The sequence below is a fragment of the Staurois parvus genome, unplaced genomic scaffold, assembly GCF_062004578.1.
Source record: "Staurois parvus isolate SC_StPar_1 unplaced genomic scaffold, SC_StPar_1.0 ptg000172l, whole genome shotgun sequence".
Lineage (NCBI taxonomy): Eukaryota > Metazoa > Chordata > Amphibia > Anura > Ranidae > Staurois > Staurois parvus.
Window position 1 is genome coordinate 1,226,325 of NW_028317968.1, and position 26,664 is coordinate 1,252,988.

General features: G+C 43.0%; 2 protein-coding genes across 4 annotated transcripts in view; one reads left to right on the forward strand and one right to left on the reverse strand.

Moving 5' to 3' along the window:
- REPS2 (RALBP1 associated Eps domain containing 2) overlaps positions 1-2,976 on the reverse strand; it is a 208,009-nt gene extending 205,033 nt beyond the window's left edge. For 2 of the 3 annotated variants that reach the window (XM_089676565.1, XM_089676564.1), the window contains exon 1: positions 2,640-2,974. In XM_089676565.1, coding sequence (XP_089532691.1) covers positions 2,640-2,810 — 171 coding nt within the window. In that variant the 5' untranslated portion in view covers positions 2,811-2,974. Of the gene's footprint in view, positions 1-2,639 lie in introns of all 3 variants that reach the window. The other variant, XM_089676566.1, reaches the window with a different exon arrangement.
- A 15,127-nt stretch (positions 2,977-18,103) lies between these two features.
- The window catches only part of LOC149462572 (uroplakin-3b-like), a 41,283-nt gene continuing 32,722 nt past the window's right edge, over positions 18,104-26,664 (forward strand). The window contains exon 1 of the mRNA XM_089676568.1: positions 18,104-18,283. Within this exon, the coding sequence (XP_089532694.1) occupies positions 18,226-18,283 (58 nt within the window). The 5' untranslated portion in view covers positions 18,104-18,225. The remainder of the gene's footprint in view (positions 18,284-26,664) is intronic.

A 26,664-nucleotide genomic window follows, 5' to 3' on the forward strand; every position in this document is an offset into this window, starting at 1 on the left:
GAGTAGCCTAGCCTCCTCTTCTCAGATCCCCCCGCCGGTGCTCCTGGTCCCTCCTTCCTGTTGGGTGCCACCACAGCAAGCAGCTTGCTATGGAGCTACCTAAACATGCACACTCCCCAGCTGCTGCTCCATGTGTCAATGCACATACGGAAGGGAGAAATGTCACCAGCACACCAAAGTGCTCCAATGCTTTAATAAGCAAACACATAGTTACAGCAAGAGCAACCTTTCGGAATCTCGCAGGACCCCTTCATCAGGCATCATCACATGCCTGATGAAGGGGTCCTGAGAGACTCCAAAACATTGCTCTTGCTGTAACCATGTGATTGCTTATTAAAGCTTTGGACCCATATTGGAGTACTTTGGTGTGCTGGTGACATTTCTCCCTTGTGATGTTTCTCAGTTCCAGCAGATGGTCACTGTACAGCACCCACCTACACGTGTAGCCACTCTTTGATGCAGGAACGTGTGCACTGGGGTTTTTGAATTGTACCATTAACAAATAGATGCCCAGCTTGGCCCTGCCCCCTTTCTGTTCTCATTGGCTCACTGGATGTGATTGAAAGCAATGGCTCCCGCTGCTGTCTCAGCCAATGAGCAGAGGGAGTCTGCGGATAGCCAAGACTTCAGTGCACATTGCTGGATTAAGAGGGGGCTTAGGCTAGTATTAGGGGGGCTGCTGCAAAGAGGTTAGAGAGAATGCAAAAAAAACCTTGAGCCTTTACAACCTCCGGTTTGATTTGAAAATGAATAGGCTATTTCAGAGCAACCAGATGATGAATGGCATATTCAATGAAGGTAGGAAATCAGCAACAAGGACATGTAAAGAGGTTTTTGCCCGGGGTTCTGCTTTAACACGCTGGCACCCCTAATGAAGAAGAAGCTTGGGTGAGAACAATGCTGGATCCCAGGACAGGTAAGTGTTCTTTTATTAAGCCTGTGTTTACACTGATGTGGTGTGGAATTCGCAGTGTTTTCTGTGCAAATTCCGCACCGCATCAGAAGCGCACCCCGTTCATGCGAACTGCTGCGGGTGTGTATGTTAACAACATCCCGAAATTGGTCCGCAAAACGCGGTACGATGTTCAGAATCGGATCGCATAGGTGTGAATAGCCATGTGATCCGATTCTAGTGCAGACCCCAAAAAAGGGTCCTGCATCTTTTTGGTGTGGGTGCTGTGCAATTAGAACCTTACATAATGTATGGCTCCAGTCACACCGCACACAAATTGCATGTGTTTGTACAGGAATGTGGTGCGGTTCATGTGCAAATCACATGTGATGTACCACACCGCATATATGTGAACCCGGGCAAAAAATCAGCAGATACAGTATTTGTAGCTGCTGATTTTAACCGCTTCCCATCTGCCCTATTGCAGAAGTACTGCTACAGGGCGACATGGGTGCGCAAAATCACATATATTTATGCGATTTTGCATTTCCGGGTAGAGGGCGCGCACGTGCCCCACCCGTGCCACCATTCACAGGCTGCGGCTGTCAATCACTGGGTCCCACTGGTGATTATTCACCAGTGCCCAGTGATTGCCAAGCATCTCCGACGGGGTGGGGAGAACTGTTTGTAAATAAAACAGTTCTCTCCCCTGTCAGCTCCTGCCCACTGCTTTGCATCGCTCTGCACAGCACAGCCATGCAAAGCAGTATGCTTACAGTGAAGCACAAACACAACCCAGTATGCAAAACAGCACACAGTTAACCCTTTGATTGCCGCACATGTTAACCCCTTCCTGCCTAGTGCCATTAGTACAGTGTCAGTGCTTTTTATTAGCACTGATCACTGTATTGGTGTCATTGGGGATGTCAGTGACACCAAGTCAGTCCCCCCGCCCCCAATGTCAGAATGCCCACTACAAGTCGCTGATCGCCGCCATTACTAGTAAAAATAAAATTAAAAAAAAAAACTCCCAGTCTCTATACCGCCATTTGTAAACGCTATAACTTTCACATAAACCAATTAATTTACACGTATTGGGATTTATTTTTCACCAAGACATGGAGCAGAATACACTTTGACCTAAATTTAGGATAAAATTTGATTTTTTACATTTTTTTATTGAACATTAATAGCAAAAAGTAAAAAAAAAAATTTTCTTCTCAAAATTGTTGGTCTTTTTTTTTTAAAGCGCAAAAAAAGAAAAAATGCACAGATGATCACATAATGAATCAAGAAAGCTCTATTTGTGGGGGGGGAAGAGGACATAAATTTCATTTGGGTACAGCATTGCATGACCGCGCAATTGTCAAAGTAACGCAGCACCGTAACGCAAAAAAATGGCCTGGTCGGGGGGGGGGCAAATGTTTTGTTTTTTTTTTGGGGGGGGGGTAGAGTGAAGCTCTGCTTTATGCGCAATTGTTTCTATTGGCTTGGCTGATTTTCCTGTAAGGTCTGGGGCTGTTTAGCAGAGTAAGCATTATCCTCCTCTTCAGTCAGCAGTGGAAACATGTGCAGCAGCTCAGCTGACTGGTAAATCCAGTGCAGTAAGGAGAGGCCCGACCTGTCCTGTGAGATGGGAGCCTTGCAGGGTGCACACACAAGTAAACAGCCTGCTATGAAGGATGAGCAGCCCCGCCCAGTCCAGCCACGCCCCTCCTCCTCACCTGTCCGTCCTCAGACCACTCACCTGGTGTAAAGTTTCTGCAGGGAGCTGGGATGCTCGGAACAGCTCGGCTACTTTACTGCTGCCCGCCGCCAGCCGGGGGGAGCCCTCCACTTGGCACAGGGAGAACAGCTCAGAGTAGGGCTTCTGTTCATGGTCACTCAGAGCCAGGTACACTCCCGCACACACCTCCATGGAGCGCCTCCTGCCCGGCTTGCCGTCACTTTATCCGGGTGTCACTCTCTTCCCGAGCTTTCTCCACAAGAGGTGAGTGAGCAGTGAGAAGACCGGGAGCAGGAGGAGAACGAAGAGGAGGAGGTGTTACTGCAGCTGAGGAAACATCCTCTGTCTGCAGTGCTGACAGCACACCGCTCAATACACCAGCTGGAGAAGCGCGCTGCTGCCCTCTACTGCCTACACACCAAACTGCACTGAAGGAAGCCTTGCTGTGTTTTCTTCTATTCGTGATTATATTTCTACATTTATTTATTTCAGGTACTTATATAGCGCCGTACAGGGGCGGACTGACAACTTATGGGGCCCCCAGGCAATAGGGGATCATGGGGCCCCTGTGTCCTTGCCCAAACTCAAAAAAGCCTATGAAAAAGGTACCAGGTGCATCTCATGTGGCCCCCTACTGACCCCGGGCCCTCGGGCAGTGCCCGAGTTTCCAAATGGTCAGTTTGCCCCTGGTGCCGTCCATTTACGCAACGCTTTTACATATATATTGTACATTCACATCAGTCCCTAACCCTCAGGGGGTGTACAATCTAAGGTCCCTAACTTACATTCATACATACACATACTAGGGCCAATTTAGACAGGAGCCAGTTCACCTACCAGTATGTCTTTGGAGTGTGGGATGGCAAAACATCTTCTGAAAAGAAGCCTGTTCAAACTGCAGCTCCGGAAGATTTTACCCCCTTCGTAACCAGACCAATTTTTTTTGCTATTCGGAAATGAGCTACTTTAACCCCTTCACACCTAAGGGTAAAACAAATCTAAATGCCTAAGCACAATTTTGCAATGTTGACATGTGTTAGTAACACCGTACATATCATCACAACTACTTTGTACATCCAGGTGAATTATACCTTGTTTTTTTCAGGACAAATTGGGCTTTCATTTGGTGGTAAATGGTAATGGATATCTCCTGATTTTTTTTTTTTTTTTAATTATCAAAGGAAAACTGGCCCAAAATAGTAAAAAACAAATAATTTTTTTTTTATTTAGCTGTGTGTTTCTTGTTACTACCATAACCTACCACCAAAGAACAACCCAAAATAAATTCTTCAGCTCTTGACGTTCGCAGCGATACCATATATGTGTATGTTATTTGTTGTTTGTACCCGTAGTACAGCCCAGAAACAATAGTGCGCATTTTGTTTTTGTTTGTTTTTTCACCTAAAACACACTGACACCAAATCCTGACCTTTGACCCTGACCATGACCCAAACGCTAACCCTGGCACTGAACTAGGTCAAACCTTGATCTAGGTATTTTTTCTTTATTTTTTATTTTTTAATATTTATTTAGTTATCCTTTTTTTTTCTTTTTTTACAAAAATTTGTTTTTCTCTCTATGCCAGGAGTTAGAGAGATACAATGTATCTTTCTTCTCTATTCATAGTGAGAGAAAAAAACAAGGGGGGTGGGCTGCAGAGTGACTACTCACTGTGATAGCCAATCAGAGATTTCCCCTCTGTTACATTTCTGGGGACAACCCAAAATATGGGATTTTCTTTTTGCCCTGGTTGATAGTTCCAGATCACATGACATGTTGCACCCTATTGTCGGAAAAGGAGCAGTTCAAATTGGTGCAACTCCAACTTTGCAGTGAATTAACAACAGCAAATCTTAATTTCAAAGTTTAAGTTGCATCATAATCGAAGTTTCCACAGAAAAACTCCTAGGCTTGCTCCTCAGAGCTCCACAGAGGAGACATGCTTGACAACACCTAGGGGGAACATACTTACCAAATTTCCTATGATTGGAGGAATGAACCCAATGATTGGTTCCTATGAACCCAAAACCCAGCAAATTGCCACTTTCTCATGCACCAAATACTCAAAAGATACCAAGGACCCAACCTTCCAGGTCTCCAAGGTACAATGCCACATAATGGATACTGATGTAGTCTCTCTTCTGGGTAAATCCACCAATAAAACAGACTGCCTCACAAAGAACTCCTTAAAGTGCAATTAAATCCTTGCATGAAAAAATGTGGTAGCGGCATACCTCAGTTCCTTGTCTGCTGTCCTGATGATCCTCATTTCCTCCCTTTGGATGGTTTCCACCAAACCAGGGTCTCCTTGGAGCAACCCTGATGTGCTCACACCTGGCCAGAGATGGGCAGATACTGCAGAAAAACTTCACATCCAAAGACATTACCCTGTTCCTCCTACAAGGTTGTTGAATGACAGGGACTTTATTCTATAGGATCTCCATAGATAGGCATGGCTTAACCTCCCTAGCGGTCTGATTATGTCCATATTTCTGTGCTCAAAGTGGTACATTTTTTTTGCATGGAAATATGTATTTTTTTATTGTAGGCCTGTAATTTTTAGGAATAACTTACTGAAATCTGTCCGAACAAGTCTAGTAAACATCCCGGGTAGGATAAAACTTGAAACACGAAATCATAAATTATAATTTAATAAATAATCATAAAAAATAATAATATAATAATACATTTAATTCAATAATATAATCAAACCAAAAACACTGAAATTTGAAATAGAGCGCCACGTTTGCACATCACTGAGCAAAGTCGCAGAATCGTTTTCAGTGTCTGATGACGAATTTCCTCACGAATCATTATCACTCAATTCTGCAAGTGGTTCTAATTTACTATCGCTGTTCTCTAGCTGGTCTAAAACCGCTTTTGACCTAAAAGGATGCTTTTTGGACGCCATGGACGTTTCTCAGTTTCCAGGCAGAAAGAACAGTAAAAATGCAGGCAGGGCACAGGACAAAGCAGTAGGGACAAAATGTATGTGAAATGGTTTGATACAGTAACGTTTTACTATGTGATTTTAGTGAATTCAGTGAATATCACTTTTTGTCATTTTCAAATTTCCCGCCGTTCCGTCCCCCGTACGTCCCGACGCTCACAGGAGACGGAACCCAGATGCCGGCATCCGGCGGATGACACTGCAGGAGGGACATCGCGGGAGCGAAGGACAAGGTAAGTGATCGAGGGATTGCGGAGCAGCACTGCATGGTAAACCCGAGTGTAGCTCATGGTTACCACTTGTAGTACTGAAACTTTACCCCGAGCTACACTCAGGAATACCGCCAGGGAGGTTAATGGAACATAAAGACCAGAGGGGTGGCCACACAGTGGGCACTCCCAGACTGGAAGTTCAGGAGAGAGGGACAGAGCACCTAGCTACAGTTACACCAATACATTTTGTGTACAGTGAAGACAGAAATGTATATTTACTACTAACTGTGCTGAGTTTAACATAAATGGCTATAATTGTCTGAGGGTTTACTATTACTTTAAGGTAGGTTAATAACATCCCCATAAAGCCCTGCTCTTTTTTTGTATGGCTGTATGGTGAATACATGTAAAGTGTATGAAAATCCAATGCTTTACATTATTACTAAGGATACATTTATTATGATGAGAGAGGGCGACAGAGTGCAAACTGGTGTTGATTAAAACTTGTGTAAAAGTTATATGTCCCATGAAGTGACCATAAGATCAAGCTACATAAAAAAACTCAACCTTCTGGGAACAAATAAAATATGACATACAGAGCTAAAGAATGCTGAATGTTAACCAAGGCATTTCAATTATAAATGAGTCATAAATATTGATCCTAGTATACTGTACTGAAATAAAATGGATAAATATATATTGGTTAGATGTTGATGACATAAGAAGTAGTTATTTTTCCTGTCATTTTTTGAAATGTTGCAGTTATTAGACTATTAGTCTCCACATTGTCTTAGTAATAATATTTTCAACAACCCTAGATTGCAAATATTTGTCAGAATGTGATGGTTTGATGGTGAAGGACTAGAAACTTTTGATATTCAGGAAAACATTCATGGTTCATGGTTTTTGTAGGCTACAAAAATCACTCCACATAAAGAACATGGTTTATTGCAAATCACCTTTTCACATATGTATGCTAAAACAGGGAATAAAGTGTAAATGAAAGAATAAAGTATAAGTGAACACATTGTGTGAGCTGAACAAAATGATTGCTGAAAATTACATGAGCTCATCTAAATAAAATACCATGTCATCTCAAATAATCCTTTCCATTCAGCTTCCATTACCAAACAAGCACAATATATTTCACAGTTTTGCAATCTTCTAGTTTAGGGGTGTTCAGGCCCAAGACAGCTATGGATGTGACCCAACACAAAATTATAAACGTACTTAAAAATTTGATTATCGGGGGGAATTTTTTGTAAAAATGGGTTTACCCTTAGTGAACACATGCGTCTGAAGACAAATTTGATAGCGTCTCTTTACTGGACTTTTATGAGTTTTATCTTCCCAAAGAAAAATATCCCACTTTCACATCTTATTTAGTTTTTGGCAGCACCTACAGTATATTTGTCAGCAACTGTCTTCAAGGATGAAGCACACAACGGGCAAAACTAGAACCAAATATCTGATGAGCACCTTAAGAATTCATTGAGAATTGCTACTACAATAGTAGTTTATCAAAAACAGTGTCAAATATTACACTCGTTTTATGTTGTCCTCTTTTACATTAATAATAATAAAAAATACATAAAGTTTTATTACTCAGATAGGTACCTTTATCTATATCAGTGATTGTTACCTTGTGATCTGCCAATCCTTATTGATAGTGTATTTTATGTGCGGCCCAAGACAGTTCCTCCTCTTCCATTGTAACCTAGGAAAATCAAAAGGTTGGATACCCCTGAGGCTCTTTGTCAAAATCTCAGAGCCGCAAAGGAAGTTAGTCCTGGAAAACTTACCCATGCCAAACACTGTGATCCAAGGTAAGATGAAGGAGCAACTAGCTATACAACGCTCAGCAGCTGTCAATGACAGACCCTGAGGTCTGAATTGGGAAGCAGTTCCACTTGGGACCTAGCCCAACATATATTATTCGAACTAGCCCAGAGGAAAAATGCCCCCAGACCAAGCCTCCCCTTTGAATGAACTGAGACATTGAAAATTTAGTTATTTCTATGTAAGCCATAGACCAAAAAGTAAAAATACTGTAAATAAATAAATATATCCTGTTTTGACAAGTGTTTATTTAACCACTTCAAGTCCGGACACTTTCACCCTCTTCCAGTTTAGGCCAATTTTCAGCACTGTGAATGATAATTGTGCAGTCCTGCAATGCTGTACCCAAATTAAATTGTTAGCATTTTTCACACAGATACAGCTTTCTTTTGGTGGTAATTGATAACTACTGTTTTTTTTTATTTTTTTCTATATAAATGAAAAAATACTGAATACTTTGAAAAAAAAAAAGTTTTTGCTTAGTTGTTGGCATAATATTTTGCAAATAAATAATCTTTCCTCATAAATTTAGGCCAAAAATGTATTCTGCTACATTTTGTGGGTAACAATAACTCAAAACAATGTATATTATTTACTCTATGTGAAATTTATAGAGTCTACAAACTATGGCATACATATATCTGAAAATTGATCACTTGAGACCCTAAAAGGCCAGACTCTGATAAGACTTATGGCAGTGATCAGAACATTGGAAGCAGTTAAAAATAAAAATAGTTTTGCTGTAAATAAAAATGTACATTTAGTGTTATAATCTGCAAGTTACTTGCATCTGAAATACATTTTTCAGTTTTGCCAATTCTTTTAATGTGACACTGCAAAAAAGAAAACAAAGCAGATTAAACAGAAAAACATATTTAAATATTAGTGGTTAACAAAATATGCAATTAAAAAGATCAGCACTAAAATAAGGGATAAAGAGAAAAGAAGTGGAGAAAATTGTTAATTATGGCTGACTAGGGTTAACAATGAATTAATACAAGGTTAAATAGGAATATATTTTATATAAAAATATTTTTACTTTCTGCTGACAAGGTTTCCTTAACTGTATTCATATGCAGATCCAGGCCATACCTTTGGTCAACATATGAATTAAATAATAAATACAGCATAACAACTGTATTACTCAATTACACTTGCAGGCGTCATTTTACACAAGAGCTTTGCATTTTGACAGCTGCATTTGCAATGCAGTTGCCATAATTTGTGGCAGGGGGGATGGGAGGGGGGGGGGGGGCAGAGGCAGGAGAAGAGGAACAGAATGTAGGAGATACATCCTACAAACTGTTGAAGTCTGTTGGGGTGTATCTTCCAAGTTCAAAACCCTCAAGAGGTTAAAAAATGTATTAAATCTACATGGTCTCTTTGAAAACAATTTTTCTTTTTGGGACTATTGACATTTAACATTGAGCCAAACTGGGCAGTAGACAGAGAATTAGTAACAGCAGGCTGGATAGCAGGTGACATGTCACTGGAGTCAAGCTGGATAGCTGAAACAGAGGCTGGATGCAGAGGTGTTAGCAGGGGGCAGTTGGTGATGATGGAATATTCATTCCATCTGCTCCTGCTGTGCGAACCGGGCATCAACAGGCAGCTCTTCTTAAGCATGGCGGCCCTGGCCCATCGGGCAAATGCCTGGTGTGCCCTATGGCCAGTCCAGGCCTGGAGGTTATCATCCCTTTTGAGACCATAATCATAAAGAAACACCAAATGACGGGACTTTAAATACCCCTCCAAGGGTCAAATATGACCATAACAATGCTATAAAAATATTTTGCAAACATTTTATTCCACTAATATAAAACATGTTTACATTAAAAACATTAGTAATATAGGACTTAGAATCTGTCCCTTATTTCCCACATATAGAGTAGTGGTGGAGGGACTGTTACGTTGGAGTCCTATGGAGATCTGAACTGTAGGTCCACGCATTTTGCAGGGTAATCCGCTTCCTCAGGGCCTTAGATCTCAAAGAAGTGGATATGGTAATCACTACAATAATATTGAAAATAGGAGAAAATTAGATCATTATAGTAATTACACAAACAATGGATTTTATTACATAACCAATCCCAAAAGAAAAAGGAAGAAATGAAGGAGAAAAAATAGGGTAAAATAAATAAATATATATATATATATATATATATATATACAGTATACACACACACACACACACACACACACACATAATGGAAAAATATATATATATATATATATATATATAAATATATATTGAAATGTATCTATGTGTTCCTTATTGCGGTCCAAAGTTCCACAAAATGTAAAGGCACAGGAAAACACATGATATGTTCAAACATTGATGGGGAGCCCTAGCCTGGTATGTCGTGCCGGCCCATGGGTAGACCACTACCAGAGGGGAATAGTGGACTAAAAAGGAGGAAACGGGAAAAATCAATATATATATAAAAAATAATTACAAAAAACATCCACATATCTAACTACTGAACAGGATCATGCCGATTATTCAACATAAAACATCACCCCACATAAGGGCAGTAGATTAAATATATTCATGTAGATATTAGATGTATAAAGTAACAACAAACAGCCCCAAGTGAGATAAAATATCACACACAGCTTACCTTAACCACTTGCCTACTGGGCACTTATACCCCCTTCCTGCCCAGGCCAATTTTCAGCTTTCAGCACTGTTGCAATTTGAATGACAATTGCGCGGTCATGCAACACTGTACCCATATGACATTTTTATCATTTTTTTCACAGAAATAGAGCTTTCTTTTGGTGGTATTTAATAGCTGCTGGGTGTTTTATTTTTTGCGCTATAAACAAAACAAAAGCAAAAAAAAAAAAAAGATCATGACCTTATCTTTCCTGTTGCCCGATTCATGTGTGGGTTATGACGTTTAAGCCAAGGATAACCTATGATAAGGGGATAAGCAGGAGATGTTATGAAGTAGAAGATGATTGTCTCACTATGAAATTCCCCAATGGTCAGGGTAATAGATACAGTGCACAAGGTGACCAGGCCCATGGACAAGGGAGAGTTAACAGCTAAGACTGAAAAGGGTTTGTGTACCTTAGTCAAAGAAATCTGTAGATGGTGTACTAAGTCACTATCAATGAAATTGCTGACTCACACTTCTCTCCCACCACTACTCTCCAACTCTTACTCCTCCTGCTACTGAGCAGACTCTAACACCTCTTAAGGGAGTCCAACCCCATGCCAAGCCTCCTGTTGGGGATTGGCTGTGGTCCTTCAAAGGTGAAGCCTATCACTTCTCAGATCAACCCACTGCCTCCAAGCCCCTCCTCTGAAAGCCTCAGAGCAGGGGGAAATTCCAGAGGGGCTGGCCTGCAGAGTTTCTCGGCCCTGACACAAATTTGACCCCTCTGGCTATTGCACCTGAGTTGCTATTCAGCTCCTGCCTAACCATAAGGGATGTAGCTCCACCTAGTGTAATTAGGAGGGTGTTACAATCTATCTGCTCTCAGCCTGTCTACTACCAGCCTGCCTTCTGTGCCATCCATCTGCTATCAGCCTGCCTGCTACCAGCCTGTCTGCTGTGCCATCTACCTGCTACTACCCTGCCCTGCTGTGACATCTGCCTACCACCAGCTGCTCTGTTCCTGGCATCATTCCAGTGAAGTGACAGCTACTACCTACACAGACTACTGGACTTATCGCAGCACTCATACCTTTCTGTGCTCTTGTGGTTACTGTTCCACTATTGGTAACCCTGTGCCGGAGCTGTACAAGAGGCCTTCCTCTGCACATCTGGCTCACCACCAGGTACGGGATAGTTTCCAATCTGTCATGCAACCGGACCTCTAATTACCAGAAGTGGCCACCAGATGTCTAACCTGGCTCTAGCCTAGCTAAACTACCTAAAACTAGCTAAAGAATCCCAGACCAGAAGGGACAGGATTAACTAGAGTAACAGGTTCACCTACTAATATACAGCAAGGTGACCACTATACATACTGTATTGTAGGCTTCATTATCTGATATAGTACATGTAAGATACTTTCTAGGGAGATTTTATATATACAGTATCTCACAGAAGTGAGTACACCCTTCACATTTTTGTAAATATTTTATTATTTTATTATATCTTTTAATGTGACAACACTGAAGAAATGACACTTTGCTACAATGTAAAGTAGTGAGTGTACAGCTTATATAACAGTGTAAATTTACTGTCCCCTCAAAATAAGTCAACACACAGCCATTAATATCTAAACCGCTGGCAACAAAAGTGAGTACACCCCTAAGTGAAAATATCCAAATTGGGCCCAACGTGTCAATATTTTGTGTGGCCACCATTATTTTCCAGCACTGCCTTAACCTTCTTGGGCATGGATTTCACCAGAGCTTCGCAGGTGGCCACTGGAGTCCTCATCCACTCCTCCATGACGACATCACAGAGATGGTGGATGTTAGAGACCTTGCACTCCTCTGCCTTCCATTTGAGGATGCCCCACAGATGCTCAATAGGGTTTAGGTCTGGAGACATGCTTGGCCAGTCCATCACCTTTACCCCCAGCTTCTTTAGCAAGGCAGTGATTGTCTTGGAGGTGTGTTTGAAGTCGTTATCATGTTGGAACACTGCCCTACGGCCCAGTCTCCGAAGGGGATCATGCTCTGCTTCAGTATGTTGCAGTACATGTTGGTATTCATGGTTCCCTCAATGAACTGTAGCTCCCCAGTGCCGGCAGCACTCATGCAGCCCCAGACCATGACACTCCCACCACCATGCTTGACTGTAGGCAAGACACACTTGTCTTTGTACTCCTCACCTGATTGCCGCCACACACGCTTGACACCATCTGAACCAAATAAGTTTATCTTGGTCTCATCAGACCACAGGACATGGTTCTAGTAATCCATGTCCTTAGTTTGCTTTTCTTCAGCAAACTGTTTGCGGGCTTTCTTGTGCATCATCTTTAAAAGAGGCTTCCTTCTGGGACGACAGACATGCAGACCAATTTGATGCAGTGTGAGGCCTGTCTGAGCACTGACAGGCTGACCCCCCACCCCTTCAACCTCTGCAGCAATGATAGCAGCACTCATACGTCTATTTCCCAAAGACAACCTCTGGATATGACGCTGAGCACATGCACTCAACTTCTTTCATCAACCATGGCGAGGCCTGTTATGAGTGGAACCTGTCCTGTTAAACTGCTGTATGGTCTTGGCCACCATGTTGCAGCTCAGTTTCAGGGTCTTGACAATCTTCTTATAGCCTAGGTCATTTTTCTGTAGAGCAACATGTCTTTTTTTCAGATCCTCAGAGAGTTTTTTACCATAAGGTGCCATGTTGAACTTCCAGTGACCAGTATGAGAGAGTGAGAGCAATAACACCAAATTTAACACATCTGCTCCCCATTCACACCTTGTAAAATTAACGAGTCACATGACACCGGAGAGGGAAAATGGCTAATTGGGCAAAGCCTGGGCTCTTGAGTCGTATACATACTGTGACAGTGTGGCGATCTGTCACGATATAAAAAAGATATTTCACCTGGGATTCTCAACAAGGCAGGTTGAGGGGCTCCAGGGTACTTGTCTGATGCAGAGGAAAGTGGCTTTTCACTTTCCTCATGTCTTTGTAAAGTCCATTTTGGGACCTGGAGCCTGGAGATTTCAAAGTGATTTGGGAGGGATGAAATCTCCAATCCTGGGACCAGGCTTTGGGAATGGCCGAAAGACTGATTGGTCAGGTGTGCATGGCTCTCTTCTAGAGTCAGGACCAGGGTTCTGGGCTCCACCTTGGCAGACAGGAGGTCACTGCCTTGGAGTCAGGAGAGCTCCACCGAGGAGAGGCGGGAGCCAACGCAGCAAGGGGCTGCTAGCTGTGTGCTAAAAGTCATTTTGGAAGGAGTCTGTAGGAGACAGCTGTAAGCCTAAAGTGGAAGGCTAGAGCGGCAGAAATCTGTCTACAAGCCAGGAGGCTGAATTTTTGTTTCATTTGTTTGATGGTGGATAACCCTGTGTGGGAAGCATGTTGTGGAACTTTCTTTTAAATATAATTAGGCCAAAAGGCCTTTAAAAAAGAATCAAGCGAGAGGCTGTGTGCTGGAATACTCACAATACTGTATTTCAATTATCAGTACCTCCTAGGGCTCCAGTATCTGGCATAGTCTGGGCTCCATGAGCTATATACATGTGTCCATGGTCAGTTCCTTTTGGGACCATTAATTCGGTGGCACTTGGCATACCCTGAAATCCATAAGGCATACACAGTTGTGCTCACAGTATTACTGACCCTGAAGCAGTCTTTAGTCTACATGTTCACATAAAAAAGAAGAGTAACTCAATAAAGCTTAAAGCACAATAATTTAGCGGTGAACTATCATATCTCTATGGTGTTTCCAGTACATGTAAATCTCTGTGTTGTTTTTTGGTGTATTTTTGGCAGAGACATGTCATTACAGTAGTAAGGATGATTTCAATTTGGGTTATCAGTGATTCACAGAATCTTTTCTTTTGTAACTTTGCTTAATAATATACTATATAAAAAACTAAACTACTGCATTGCAATACTGAAAATCTGCCAGCAGATGGTGTAAACACATACCTCAAGATGAATATTTTTATATCCATTGGTCCATGCATTTGTATTATTATTATACAGGCTTTATATAGCGCCAACAGTTTGCGCAGCGCTTTACAAAATAAAGGTAGACATTACAGTTACATTACAATTTGGTACAAGAGGAAACAGAGGGCCCTGCTTGTTAGAGCTTACAATCTAAAAGATTATGTGCATTTAGTTTTTTTGTATATATTTTGCTTATGAAGTAAAAAACAAAACAAAAAAAACCCTAACTGTTGTCTAATCCTGTTAAAACATGCAGTTTCCGTCATGGAAAAAAATGCTCTATATCCTAATTTTAGTGTAGTTTCTGTCTCTTTTATGGAAAAATGACATGAGAATAAATGAAACAAAATAGATAAAAACACAGTACATTTCTTCTCAAATATGTGAACCACATAAGTAGCCTCAGATGGATATTGGAGAGGAGCTGAAAACTTATTTTATGTTTGTATGGCACACAGCGCCTCATACCTCCCTACCTCTGTTCTATACTGAACTGTTGAGGAAGAGTTTAACCACCTCCCGCCCGCCATATAAGGAAATGATGCGAGGGTGGCGGTTCTCTCATTCTGATGTCCTCCCACTCTAGCTGCGCATGCGTGCCGAGCGGTGGTGTGCTGTGTCCCTGGGACACAGCGGATCACCAGTTGTGCTAAAGAGCAGATGAAGTAGGCTCCATCATGTGATCAGCTGTGTCCAATCACAGCTGATCAATGTAAATAGGAAATGCCGGTTATCAGCAGTCCTCTCCTTACGCTGACAGCATGTGAGGAGAGGAGAGCCGGTAAGTGGCATTCCTCAGAGGGGACATGTACACTGATCATCAGGGCACTGAGTGCTCTGATGATCAGTGTAGCCCCATTAGTGCCACCTGTCAGTGCCCATCAGTGCACATCAATGCCACATATCAGTGCCACATCAATGCCACATATCAGTGCCCATCGAAGCTGCTTTTCAGTGCCAGTCAGTGCTGCCTGCCAGTGCCGCCTATTAGTGCCATATATTAGTGCTACTTTTCAGTGCCCACCAGTGATGCCTGACAATGCCCACCAGTGATGCCTGTCAATGCCCATCAGTGCAGTCTATCAGTGCCCATCACTTCAGCCTTATTAGCGCACATCAGTAAAGGAGAAAAATTACTTATTTACAACATTTTATAACAGAAACTAAGAAAACTTTTTTTTTTCAAAATTTTCAGTCTTTTTTAGTTTGTATATCAAAAAATAAAAAACCCAGTGGTGATTAAATATCACCAAAAGAAAGCTCTGTCTGTCTCAAAAAAAATGATAAAAATGTTGTTTGGGAACAGTGTTGCATGACCATGCAATTGTCATTCAAAGTGCAACAGCTGTGAAAGCTGAAAATTGGACTGGGCAGGATGGGGGTAAAAGTGCCTGGTAGGCAAGTGGTTAAAGATTAACTGCAGGTTTTCTTCCCCTTTCTTTTTGGTCCTACATACTTTGCTAAGAAAAGCAGTAGCCATTGTCTCCTTCTGTCATTAAAATTCAGTGAGCAGAAAGTGTGTGGGGGTGGGGGGCTGAGCAGCACTGTGTTTGTCTGTGGGCAAACATAGCCCAGCTCGGGACTGAGCCTACACGTCTGCCTCCATTGCAAGTGGCTGACTATGGGGGCAGACATAGAAGGCCAGGAGCCAAGATTACCAGTAGGGGACACCAGAAGCAGAGGTCCAGTGCGGCTCTCTGCAATACCATTGCACAGAGCAGGTAAGTATAAACTTGTTTATTTTTTTAATAAAAAATGTGGTCTTTACAATCACTGTAAGTAACACACTGAGTTTAGGATTAAGTAACATACAGAGTACAGGGGTCAGGATTAAGTGACATATGGAGTTCAGGGGTCAGGATTACCTGACGTACAGAGTTCAGGGGTCAGGATTACGTATAAGAGAGAGTGCAGAGGTCAGAATTAAGTAACAGAAAAAGTTCTGGGAACAGGATAAAGTATCACAGAGAGTTCAGAGGTCAGGATTAAGTAACACCGAATGTTCAGGGGTCAGGATTAAGTTACACAGAGCGTTCAAGAATAAGAGTCCAGGGGTTAGGTCTGCAGCAAGTTGTGGCTGTGCAAATTGTGACTTCTCTTTTGGTCATCCCAAGAACCCAGCAGTGTCCCTGGGAGTCAGGTAGTGTAGTGTAAACTTTTTAGTGCATAGGCTCCAACTCATCACACTGAGCAAGTGTCAATTCAAAATGGCACAGTTGGAGCAGTTTGTGCATGCGCAGCAGCATAAAGTGCCATGTGCACACAGTGTGCTCTAGCAACACCATATCTTAATTGATGCTTGATCAGTATGATGAGTTGGAACTTGTGTACTACAAAGTTTACAGGGCCCAGCTCCCAGGGACAAATCCAGGAAAGCCTGCTTCCCAGGGACAAATCCAGGAAAGCCTGCTTCCCAGGGACAGACCCCTCACAATGGGAACTGTCCCAAGAAATTGGGATGAATAATAATGTTAATAACATGCTTGATCTGTAACGACCTCTTGTATAAACACAAGATGGAAACTTAAAGCTACAGCTAATAAAAAAAAAAACAGCTAAAATCTTTATTGTATAGAATGTGCAAGCAGAATATACCTGCAATGTCTGCTACTACCTCCATCTAGAGAGACACATCTTTGTTTCCAGCAGTTCCTTGCACAGTGAGAGATGTGAAAATGTGGAATAGACTCCCTCAAGAGTTGGTTCTGGCCAGCTCGGTGGATTGCTTTAAAAAAGGCCTGGATTCTTTCTTAGATACACATAATATAACTGGATACTAACACTTATAGGTAAAATTGATCCAGGGAATATCTGATTGCCTCTCAGGGGATCAGGAAGGATTTTTTTTCCCAGCAGGAGCAAATTGGATCATGCTTTGCTGGGTTTTTTTGCCTTCCTCTGGATCAACTGTGGGTATAGGATTATAACTTTTTTTTTTTAACTGGATGGACTTTTGTCTTTTTTCAGTCAGACTAACTATGTAACTATGTAATGGCTTAGCTCATGTACTTAACGTGGAACTTGCTCCAATACTATTTTTTTAGTCTTGATTAGAATGGAGGAAGGGTTAGAACCATTGTTAGGTTTTCACTATAACCTTTGTCCATCTTGGACAAGTTTATTTCTTATTTCCTGTCTTTGTCACTACCAATGCAAATAAAAATCATCCTAACAAAGACAGCAGTGAAAAATGTGCTAAAAAGATGGTGCAATTGAAATCTGTGAATCCATTGAAAAGATTTTTGTCCCATTTTGATTTTGGTTTCAAGAACAGTAAATAAGGAACATTCTCTCCACTGGGGAAACAAACAGCAAGAACATAACAAATGCTTTAATACTTTTCCCACTCTGACCATACCGGGAAAAAAAAACTGCAGATATTTCATAGTAACATAATATTTCTCATAAGTATTTGTGGCCTTTGTAAGAAGTACCTTTAAGTTCATAGGCAGATCATTCAAGTGCTCCATTGTAGAACCTAGTCACCTTTAAAAAATGAAACATGGTTGACTTTACCCTCAAGTTAGGGTTTGTTCAGTTAAAAATAACTCTGACGCTAAGGCCAAAGACAGAAACACATTTTTACCACACCCAGTGTGGTATTTACCTAGCTGTATATTGTTAAATGTGCGTCACTCTACTACTTTTACCACTTAACATTCAACTTTTTTTCTAACATAATTCATTTTCTAGCAAGATTTTTTTAGTTGCTGGTGATTTTTTAATGGCTGATTTCCATTACTATTATTACTGGAATCATCAGAAATGTTTTTAAACAATTACTGTGATTATTAGATTATACTGTACTTCCTAAACCAGTTTGACATGTTTTCTTCTGTCGTTCTATTCAATATGCTAGGAATGCATGAACATAAAGGGTAGAATTATCTTCTTTGAGGTAGACACCAAACCTTGTGCAATTCATTAGACTGCTGTTTAGAAGTCTAAAACATTTATTTGTGGTTTACAAAACTGTGTGAACATCAAATATTATCAGAGCGAAGATGGACCTACACGTAAATCTAGGACTTCTGCTGACATTGGTCACTTCTACCATTGCAGGTAAAATTCTGCATTTATCCATAATGAGAAAATTTTACAGTCAGCATTAAAAGTTTTGGCTCTATGTATGTAAATAGAATGAGTGGCCTGTTAATATTTATTGTAACTAGAGAAAATAGCCTTAAACATTTGTTTAAGTGTCTGTGATTTACTCTAGGCCTAGAATATTTGTATTAGTCTGCCTTGTAAGCTGCCATTAACATACATAAAAATACACTAACTAAGCAGAATTTTGAGGCAACAATAGGGTAGATTCACTACGCTTTAACACAAGGATAAGAATTTTTACTTTCAGCCATGTGACTGCAATTTTCAAATTTCATTGGAGTCAACTGGAAATACTTGTCACTTTTTTGAAAATAAGAATCCTGATCCTGATGTGTTCACTTTGTGAATTGAGCTTATATATAGTGCTGGATGTTTTGAGTTTACAGAAAATGGCAGTTTATTTTCACTACTATATTATCTCTTAAAATATGTGATGTCGCACATAAGCTAGCTTCTTACTCTAATAGTGATCAGTGTTAACTATCTTAACATATTTAAAATCCTATTTATGTGCATGTAAGTATTTGTTTTTTTGCTAGTACATTATTTAATGTAGGGGCTAATATCACATTATTTTACATTCTATATTAATGAAGAGTATGCAAACTGCATGTAGATAGTGTCATGGCTAAGATTCAAACCCATGATCCCAGGGATGCAAGGCAGTTAGTAATTTAGTGATGGTATATATTATAGTTACCTTATATATTATGACAAAAAACAAACTAATGCCTATGTGGGTTCCCCTTTCTATATCCATATCAGAACCCTACTTGATAAGGGTCTTGAATGGATTTTAGTGTGGACACCATGCTGTTTTTTTTTGTCTTATAGGGACAGTACACATTTACAAAAATGTGTACTGCCCATTTAAGAGAAAAAGGGGTTGTCTCCAAAATCCATACTAGGCCACTATCCATGATAAAGGTCTGGATTTTAAGGGGAGCTGAAGGAAAGACAATGTGTACCCCCAACCCCCCAAAATTCCATACAGACCTTTACTAGGAATACAGCTTAGCTGGCCAGAAAAGGGATGGATAACAAGCATATGACCACCTGCTTGAACCATACCAACAATTAGAGAATACCTTGTACATCAGAATGGGGACAAGGTGAATACTGACTCACAAAAAAAAGAGTAAAATAGAAAATAAAATACCCACACCTTAGAAAAGGTTCTGTATTAAAAAGTAACTAAACAATATTCCACAATGTACATTCATGGTCAGTGATGTCATACAGCGAAGTAGATCCTTTGCTATTTACAATGCCCTGCCAACACAAAGGTGACAACCTGCACCATGATGATCCTCTCTTGTTGCCTCTTCCATCACAAATGGTAGTTTCCTGCATGGCTGCTGAATGTCAAACAAACCATCAAGGGTGCAGGCTGATATCATTGACCAATGTGGTTGTGATCATATTTGTCCAATTACATTGCCCTGGATACCCCATTTGGCTTGTTTGCATCCTAAAACCACCAGTGGGAAGATGGACGTGGCAGTAGAAAAATCACCATTAAGAGAACAGCTTCCAGCTGCAGCAGCCAGACATTAGGACAGGCAGGAGCAATTTGGCCATTTGGCAAACTGCAAACAGCTTTAGTCAAACGTCTGCTTGAGGAAAACCTGAACCTCATCCCTAATAAACATGTTAAATGGATGTATTTAAGATAACTACTTGCCTGTCTGCTTAATGAATAGTAAAGGTGACACTAAGAGGCTGGTTTTGAGCATTGAAATGTCTTGCACTTTTACTATGTTGCTGCTAGCAATTAACGGGTTACCTGGGTGCAGTTTAGGGCCAAGCTCAGGTAAATCATAAAAAGCATCAGTGTTTGGTCATCTGTATTGGTACTATATATTTAATACATCAAGTAGCAGAGCCAGGAGCTCAGCTCTGGTAGTTTTCATTATAAATTTTAAGCAGGCCCTAAATTCCCCTCACACTAATCCTCCATGTAAAATCAACCGTCACCTAACCTATATTATGTAAACATAACCTCTCACCTCTTCTCTAGGATTCTAAAAGACCAACATGTAAGAGGGCTTTTGATTGGCTGTGTGTTGGTGCCAAGTGGTACAAGTACCCACCCCACCCCATTTCTTGATCGTATAACAATCCACCTGTTGGTAGTCCTGTATCTCTGCCATACAGTGTCAAACTCAATGCCATAGGCCTTCCATGACATCCTCAGCCATTAGCCCATTCAAAAGAAAGAAATGTCCACACAAACAGTACAGTTTCTGCAATTTACTGATGTTTCTTCAGAATATGGTATTAACTAGTCACATCAAATAGACATGCTATCTGGGGTCACTTGACATTACTTTGCCAATCATGTATAGTGGATGAACCACAGCAATCATTATGTGAAAGCAGCACCCTTGAGCCATCTTCCCTTGCACAGTTTCTCTCCTTCCCTGGGTCATTAGTACTCACTCAGAGGGCTCTGACTTGCCATAGGCTCTGTGTATACAGCTCACGGCTCCCAGCATGCTGCTTCTGAGACAGGATCACTGCAACTGCACCTCTAGTATCCGTACACTTCTTCTAGGTCATTAAGGGGGTTAGAACTTACAGCAGAGAATGCATGGCCTGGCCTGGCCTGAAAGGTCTTTTGCAACACTGTCAGTGACCCCAGCGGCTGCCGCGATCGCGTGTGGATCTGCGCATGCGCAGTGTGCCCGGCCGCACTAGCGTGTGAGCATTGGGACCAGGGCACCCGCGATTGCAGCGGCGCTCGCTCATGCGCACTTGCGATCACAGGTGCGAGCCTGGTGCCAATCAGGGCGCAGGGCGCCCTATTTAAAACAAGATCAGACTGCAATGAATTGCGTATGGACTTATCTGTGTTTCTGAGTTCCTGAGAGTAGATTGTTTGTTGCCGACTCTGCCTGATCCTGATTTGCTGTCCATCTCCTGCTCTGATCCCTGGCTTTGTCTGACCATTCTCCTGCTTAACCCCGTACGTTCTGACCTCCTGTTGACGAATGCCGCTGAATTCAGGCAATGGAGTGCAGACACACAGTGGAATGATGCAGCTTTACGCCACCAGTTTCGGTTGGGACTATCAGAACCACTAAAGGACGACTTGGCGAGAACAGGAGTTCCAGACTCCTTGGAAGATTTGATCAATCGGGTCATACAGATCGATTGCCGACTGCGGGAAAGGAGACAGGAGAGGTCCAGCCAGGGGCAGAGAACTTCATGGATGATGCCTAGAGTACCAGTCATGCCAAGGATCAGTGTCGGCAGTCGAAGACCCGAGCCATCCGAGGGGGCCGAGCCTATGCAACTCGGCCTGATGTGGCCCACTCTTTCTACTGAGGAATGACAGAGGCGTCGAGCCAATAACCTGTGTCTTTACTGCGGAGCAGCGGGTCATATGGTGCGTTCCTGTCCGAAGAAAGACTGTAAGTTCTCTTTTATTCCTTCTGATAGATCTACTATATGTGCAGGCAACCCCACTAACTTGGCTGTACCTGTGTCTTTTCAGCTCCCCGGAGGAGGCACACAGGTGATGGCTACCATTGATTCCGGGGCCTGTAGTTGCTTTGTCGATCTCGGTTTTGCTACCCAGCACCAGATACCGTTGCTCGCCAAAGAACACAGGGTGAATATTTTTCTGGCAGATCGATCTCGGATAAAATCAGGGACGGTAGACCGGGAGACCCCTCCTATACACACCACGGTGGCGGGTTATCACCAGGAGTTTCTCCGCTTGGACGCCATTGCGTCCCCCCTATTTCCAGTTATTCTGGGGCTCCCTTGGCTACGGGCTCATGACCCCCAAATTGACTGGAAGACTGGGTCGGTCCAGTTCCACTCACGATACTGTCAGGAACATTGTCTACCTAGGGCATCACTAGATACCCCGGCCTTGTTAACCGTAAGCTCTGATGCCGAGCTAACTCAAATGGTACCTGCAGCTTACCACCAATTCCTGGACGTGTTTAGTCCACGGGGGGCAGAGGTTCTTCCCCCACATCGGGCCTATGATTGCCCCATCGATCTGCTCCCAGGCTCCGAGATTCCTTTCGGCTGCATTTTTCCATTATCTGAGTGGGAACTAGGGGCCTTAAGAGAATATATAGACGAGAGCCTCCAGAAGGGATTTATCCACCCTTCCACATCCCCGGCCGGGGCAGGGATTTTCTTTGTTGAAAAGAAGGACAGATCCCTGAGACCGTGTGTTGATTACAGGGACCTCAATAAGATTACGGTCAAGAACCGCTACCCCCTTCCTTTGGTCCCAGAATTTTTTCAGAGGTTGAGGACGGCAGCCATCTTCTCCAAGTTGGACCTCAGGGGTGCCTATAACTTGGTCCGGATACGTGAGGGGGACGAGTGGAAAATAGCGTTTCGCACTTGGTTCGGACATTTTGAATGTCTTGTCTTGACTTTTGGGCTATGTAATGCACCGGCCACCTTCCAGCACTTTGTCAATGACATTTTCAGGGACTTTCTGGATATCTTTGTCATTGTCTATTTGGACGATATCCTGATATTTTCCTCTTCCCTGGAAGCACATTGGGGACATGTTAAGAGTGTGCTGGAATGCCTCCGTCAGCATGGCCTTTATGCGAAAGCCGAGAAATGCTGCTTTGAACAGGAAAGCATTTCATTTCTTGATTTAATAATCTCCACTACGGGGATCGCTATGGACCCACAAAAGATCTCGGCCATCCTGGAATGGCCTGCCCCTACGAATAAGAAGGGAGTTCAGAGATTTATTGGGTTCGCCAATTTTTATAGAAAGTTCATAAAGAACTTCTCAGGCCTGGTTGCGCCCATTACCCAGCTCACCAAGGTAGGAGTACGTTTCCAATGGACTCCAGCTGCACAGGCAGCTTTTGACGCATTGAAAAAGCTATTTACAACAGCTCCCATTCTGAGCCACCCTGACGCATCCCTACCCTACATGCTAGAGGTAGACGCATTGGAAGTGGCTATAGGAGCAGTATTGTCACAGAGGGTAGGGGCCAAGGAGCTAATGCATCCAGTGTCTTTCTTCTCCAGGAAGCTATCCCCTTCTGAAAGGAACTACAATATTGGGGATAGGGAGTTGCTAGCCATTAAGACAGCTCTGGAGGAATGGCAATGTTTGCTAGAGGGGGCCCTACACCCCATTCTGGTCTATACTGACCACAAAAATCTGGAGTATTTAAAGACAGCCAAACGCCTCCGTCCACGCCAGGCCAGATGGGCACTGCTTTTCGCAAGATTTAGTCTTCACATAACGTATCGTCCTGGGTCAAAGAACACTAAGCCTGATGCCCTTTCTCGGATGTTTGAGGATCCTAGGGAGACGCCCCAGCCAGACACCATCCTGCCGGCAAGTAGCTTTCTATTGCTACAGTCGGAACTATTGTCTAAATTGCAGGCTGCCTCCAACCGGGTTCCTGACCTGCCTGGGGTCTCCCTGCTGAACAAGGAGGGTCTTATTTGGAGGGGGGAACAGGTCGTGGTACCCAAGGAGGTCCAATCCCTGGTGTTGGGGTTTTGTCATGACCATCCCCTAGCGGGACACTTTGGGATACATAAGACATTAGATCTGACATAACGTACTTTTTGGTGGCCAAACATGGCCAAGGACTGTGAAGCATATGTGAAATCTTGCCCCATCTGTAACAGAAACAAACCCACCAGAGACAAGGCCTGGGGCCTATTGAAACCTCTGCCAATACCTGACCGACCCTGGAGTATGATCTCGTTAGACTTTATTGTTGAATTGCCACCCTTACGAGACCACACCGTGATCTTTGTGGTTGTGGACCACCTGTCTAAAATGGCGCATTTTCTTCCACTAGCCAAGACACCATCGGCCTCCGAAACAGCCTAAGTATTTAATAAAGAGATTGTGAGGCTGCACAGAGTGCCAAAAAAGATTGTCTCGGACCGCGGAGTACAGTTTACTTCCAGATTTTGGAAAGCATTATGTGAGGGGCTGGAGATTAAGTTATCTTTCTCGTCAGCATATCACCCCCAAACAAACGGGCAGACAGAGCGAACTGATCAAACGCTTGAGCAATATCTGAGATGCTATACATCTTTTCTGCAAGATGACTGGCTGACACTTCTACCAATGGCGGAATTCGCATATAACAATGCGAATCATTCCGCCACCAACCAATCCCCGTTTTTCGCTAATTATGGGTTTCACCCTACCTTCCTGCCAGACCTGGTTCCTGAGATTTCAGTCCCGGCGGCTCAGGACACCTTAGAATTCTTCACTAGCAATAACAAGCTACTACAAGAGACAATGGCCCAAGAGGACAGTAAAAGGTTCTGTGACAGAAGGAGAAAGGGAGAATTGGCTATACATCCTGGGGATCGGGTTTGGTTATCAAGGGTCAACCTGAAACTGACTTGCCCATTTAGAAAATTGGCACCCAAGTTTGTGGGGCCCTTCCAGGTAGAACGTAAGATTAACAAAGTAGCATTTAAATTGGCTCTCCCTGAATCCCTCAAGATACACCCAGTCTTCCATGTATCGTTGTTGAAGCCTGTGGTTCCAGATCCCTTTTTAGATCACAGGTCTAGACCTCCAGAAGCCAAAGACATCAATGGGGAGGAAGATTTTGAGGTGGAAGCAATTTTGGAATGTAGGAGGAGGGGTGGTCAGGTACAATATTTTATTAAGTGGAAAGGCTATGGGCCGGAAGAAAATTAGTGGGAACCTGCCCAGAACATCCATGCCCCCAGATTAATGTGGGAATTCCTACTTAGCCAGCCCCAAAGAAGGAATCGGGTGGGCATCCGGAGGCTGCCCGTAAGGGGGGGCAATGTCAGGGACCCCAGCAGCTGCCGTGATCGCGTGCGGATCTGCGCATGCGCAGTGTGCCCAGCCGCACTAGCGTGCGAACATTGGGACCAGGGCACCCGCGATTGCAGCGGCGTTCGCGCATGCACACTCACAATCGCGGGGCGCGAGCCTGGCGCCAATCAGGGCGCAGGGCGCCCTATTTAAAACAAGATCAGACTGCAATGAATTGCCGTATAGTCTTATCTGTGTTCCTGAGTTCCTGAGAGTAGATTGTTTGTTGCTGACCGTGCCTGATCCTGATTTGCTCTGATCCCTGGCTTTGTCTGACCATTCTCCTGCTTAACCCCGTACGTTCTGACCTCCTGTTGACGAACCCAGCTGTGACCTGTTTATCCCTCTGCCTGCTGATTCTGTACCACACCGCCACCACTGTTACTGACCTGGCCTGCCCGACGCTGCTCTAGCTACCTCCTCACATCATACTCTTACCCGCTATACACCTTCAACGGTGCCTCTACCACAGCTGGGTGAATCCAGGGGCCGCGACCTGGTCTCGGCCTGCTCCAAGTCCATCCCCACCATCAGGGGCCCTGGTGAACAAGCAGGTCGGAGCTTAGATTCCGTGCCTTGGGGGATTCCGGTCTGTGGAGTGCTAGAGGCTAGATTCCTGACAAACACACTGTTGCCTCCACCAACCATAAGAGACGGCCAGCTCCTCTGTATGTAGCACTACCTCGCCATGTCCCCTAGACCTGTCCAGGGCTTCTACACATCTGAATTTTGGTAGGATATCTGGATCCCATCCTAAACTTCCTTAGGTTCCACCCAATCTGGTATACTGTATATATGGGCACTGACTCCACCCCTTATATCACTACAGAAAGGCTTTGTCTAAAAGCGGCCTAACGCCCAATTACATAATTCACTGTTACCACACAAAGAGCCACCTAGTGGCAGGTTAGCTAACTGCACCTGCTTACACTCCCTTCCCCTTTCACTATGGCACGCCCTCTTACCATGAGGGCAACTCACTATCGGGAAGATGGCTTGCAGAAACCTGATTCACACATGTGCAGTGCAGACTGAAGCTTAGGATTCACAGCTAATTAACACAGTAGTTGTTCAGGGGTTCAGGTCAGGTTTGCATCAGGTTCAAGATAGGATCAGTTCAGGATTTGATCCTGTTCACACATGTGTGGTTTAGAAATAGCCTGTAATCCGCAACTGAAGGGGACCGTACTGCTCAGAAATCATACAAGACTCTTTTGCAATACGCACTGAATCCACACTGCCAGTGCACCACTGTGAACTGGCACCATAGGAAACAGTGTTATTTCACATGTCATGCGGACTGGATGCAGTTGAAACCACATCCAATCCACATATATGTGAACCAGCACTTAAATAGCAGTACAGTAGTATAGTGCAACATAACAAAACAAAAAACAGTACTCAAGGAACATTAGTCCATATACCTGGTACATACTGTAACTTAAATGTTACAAACACATAAATAGTTTCAAGGCATTAAAGTCCAAATGCCTAGCATTTAGCATAGTTTATA